General features: G+C 57.6%; 1 protein-coding gene across 1 annotated transcript; it reads left to right on the plus strand.

The window, feature by feature from the left end:
- Nucleotides 1-1105: 1105 nt before the first annotated feature.
- On the plus strand, nucleotides 1106-1795 carry Dnajb8 (DnaJ heat shock protein family (Hsp40) member B8). The gene has a single exon (XM_055617445.1). The coding sequence runs from the start codon at nucleotides 1106-1108 to the stop codon at nucleotides 1793-1795; it is 690 nt and encodes a 229-aa protein (XP_055473420.1).
- The last annotated feature ends 1241 nt before the right edge of the window (nucleotides 1796-3036 follow it).

Here is a 3036-nt window from a genome sequence, read left to right on the forward strand (position 1 = left end):
GAAGAGAGGAAAGAATGAGAGGAAGGACAACGGAGCAGGGGGAAGTCAGCGTTGGCACTCCAAACAGGACCTAACGGAACAGCATGAGTCAAGGAACACATCCCTGGAGAGCATGGAGCCTTCAGGGCTGCTGTGCCAGGGGGGCCAGTGACACTGGAAGATCTCTCCTCCATTAGTATACCGTTGGGCCATGTCCCCATGGTGCAGGCTCTCCTTGGAGCTGTGTCCCTCAGGGTCTGTCCCCTCCTTCACACTGCCTCCTCAAGAGGAAAAGCGTCCTCCAGGTCTTCCAGTGAATGAGACCACACTTGGTCTCCAGGGTGACAAGGAGGCATGCCTTTGGGGGCTGCCGGTCACCTGGGGTTTGTGTTAGTCCCTTTTATATCTGAGCTAAGCAGAGTGAGTCTTCTTCTTGGTCCCCCCACAGCCCAATGGCCCAGCTTCCAAGCTTTGCTCATTTAACAAATCTTTGCTGGTCTCGAGCTGTGGCCCGGCTCTGTCCCAGCTGCTGACAAACGTGCCTGCCTCCCTGACATCTCTGAAAATCCAGAGATAACAGGGCACAAATATAAGACATCACTGCCCCTACCTACCCCAAGTTTCTTGAGGCCTCCTCAGCCCATCTCAGATGCCAGGGAACCCTTGCTCTCCTCTCACTTCGGTGTCACCCCTCCAATCCCACAGCAGACCCTGCCTGTCCTCTATGGCTCCCAGGGAGCCCAGCAAACAGCTTCCAGTAGCCACACTCACCCTCCAGGCCTCACAGTGATCACCTCACCCACAGCCCTGTGATGTGTGGAGCTTGGCTGAGGGGGTGGGGGAACTCCTACTCCGTGCTTATGTCACAAAGGGCCCTGGCCCCAGATCGGAAGGGGCCACCTGGGCCTGGCCCACGAGCGGCACTGTCCCTACCCCCCGCCCCTCTCAGTGGAGGCTCCACCTGTCCCTGAGAACCGGGAGGATGGAAAGCTAGACTCTCGCCACCCAGACCCAACAGATTCCAGCAAACCCCCCCCCCAAGAGAGAACCCCAGCCACTAGCCTCAGCCCTCTTCAGCCCTCCTCCATCCCATCCATTCCCCTCCCTACCCCTCCCAACCCTTGCCATGGCCAACTACTATGAAGTGCTGGGTGTACAATCAAGCGCCTCCCCCGAGGACATTAAGAAGGCCTATCGAAAGCTAGCTTTGCGTTGGCACCCTGACAAGAATCCTGACAACAAGGAAGAGGCCGAGAAGAAGTTCAAGCAGGTTTCTGAGGCTTATGAGGTCTTGTCCGACTCTAAGAAGCGTTCTTTGTACGACCGGGCGGGCTGTGATGGCTGGAAAGCCGGCGGTGCCAGTGTCCCCCATAGCAGTCCCTTCGGTGCTGGCTATGCCTTCCGCAATCCTGAGGACATCTTCCGCGAGTTCTTTGGGGGTCTGGACCCTTTCTCCTTCGATTTCTGGGACACCCCCTTCAATGACCGCAGCAGGTCCCATGGTTTACGTGGGACCTTCTCTTCGGGCTTCGGTGAGTTCCCAGCATTCATGGAGGCCTTCTCGTCCTTCAACTCCCTGGGCCACGGGGGCGCCAGCCGGGCCACCTTTTCATCCACTTCGTTTGGTGGCTCCGGTTCGGGCAGCTCAGGGTTCAAGTCAGTGATGTCATCCACTGAGATAGTGAATGGCCGAAAGGTGACCACCAAGCGCATTATTGAGAATGGCCAAGAGCGTGTGGAGGTGGAGGAGGACGGGAAGCTCCGTTCTGTAACTGTCAATGGCAAGGAGAAGCTCATGCGGGTGGACAGCAAGTGACCGCCACCCAGCCAGTGGACAGCAAGCGGCCGCCACCCAGCCTGGCCCTGGCTCAGACACCGTCATCCTCAGGGGCAAGATAGTGGTTAATAAACCTGCCAAGTGAGTGCACACCAAGATGAATTCTCTCGGCTCCCATCCTTAGGGGTGGGCTGGTCGCTGCAGGCCCACTGGGCGGCTGCCACAACTCCACAGGCGCACTCAGGAGCGTGTGGCCTCCAAGCCCAGCACCAGCCATTTCTCACAGCAAGGAAGCCCAGGACCGGGTCTTTGGGTGACTATTAATCCCTGTCATTTGCCCCGTTCTGTCACCTTCATGTCCTACCTTACCTGCGTGTCCCATGTCCCTTTTCCAGGATGACTGCCATCCTCACAGGCTCACTCCCCACTTTTCCTTACTCATTTACTGAGTAGCAGCCATCTTAGACCCAGATTCTCAGATCTTTCTCTCCTGCCCTGCTCTCCACCTTCCTGGCTCCTGCTGCTCTGATCATAAAGTCCTCCGGCCTCATCTCCACCATGAAGCCCTGTGGCCTAACCTCAGCTAACCTCCCTCTCACCCCAGCTACCTCCCTGGCCTCTGCACCCCACCCTTCTCCTGTGACCCCCCCCCCCATCATGCTTCTCTCTGCAAATACTTGAGGGCCCTTGCATGGGCAGCAGGTGTAGCCCTGTCCCCACCGTGATTATGCTCATGTTTGGTCCTGGGAACCATTGGGTGGGGTGGGGACAGCAGTGTCACAAGATGAGAGATGGGCAGGGGGGGATTCTGAGCCAAGTCACCTGGAAAGATCTTATGAGATGCTGACTGCTCAAGTGAACATTCCCCGGGGGTGGGAAGATCAGGTGACCACGGCCTGGGGCAGGAGCAGGCTGCCCTGTTGGAAGAACAGGAAGAGACACATGAAGTAAATAGAAGCAACTTCATGGGATGTCCCCAGTTGCCCCCTATCAGGGTCCCTGACTCCACGTTATGCAAGAGGAAACTGAGGTGGAGGGAAGGGTTACACAACGGACAGGCTACTGAGCCAGCGTTCCATCCCGGGTGCGAGCGGGAAGAGACTTGCCTTTAAATGGTGTCCGTCGTGATTATTGCTGCGGTGAGGGCAAAGGCAGGCGTGCACTGGCCAGTGCCTGCGTCCTGGGGGCTGCAGCAATCACTAAGGGCTCCATGTTTCAGGGTTCACACTGGCTAAGTGGCAGAGGTGTGGCCCCCAGGTAGGAGACAGGTCCTATGTGCC

The sequence above is a fragment of the Psammomys obesus genome, unplaced genomic scaffold, assembly GCF_907164565.1.
Source record: "Psammomys obesus unplaced genomic scaffold, mPsaObe1.curated_primary_1811, whole genome shotgun sequence".
Lineage (NCBI taxonomy): Eukaryota > Metazoa > Chordata > Mammalia > Rodentia > Muridae > Psammomys > Psammomys obesus.

Coding starts and splice junctions, on each gene's coding strand:
- Dnajb8 (XM_055617445.1), top strand. CDS start 1,106: ATGGCCAACTACTATGAAGTGCTGGGTGTACAATCAAGCGCCTCCCCC.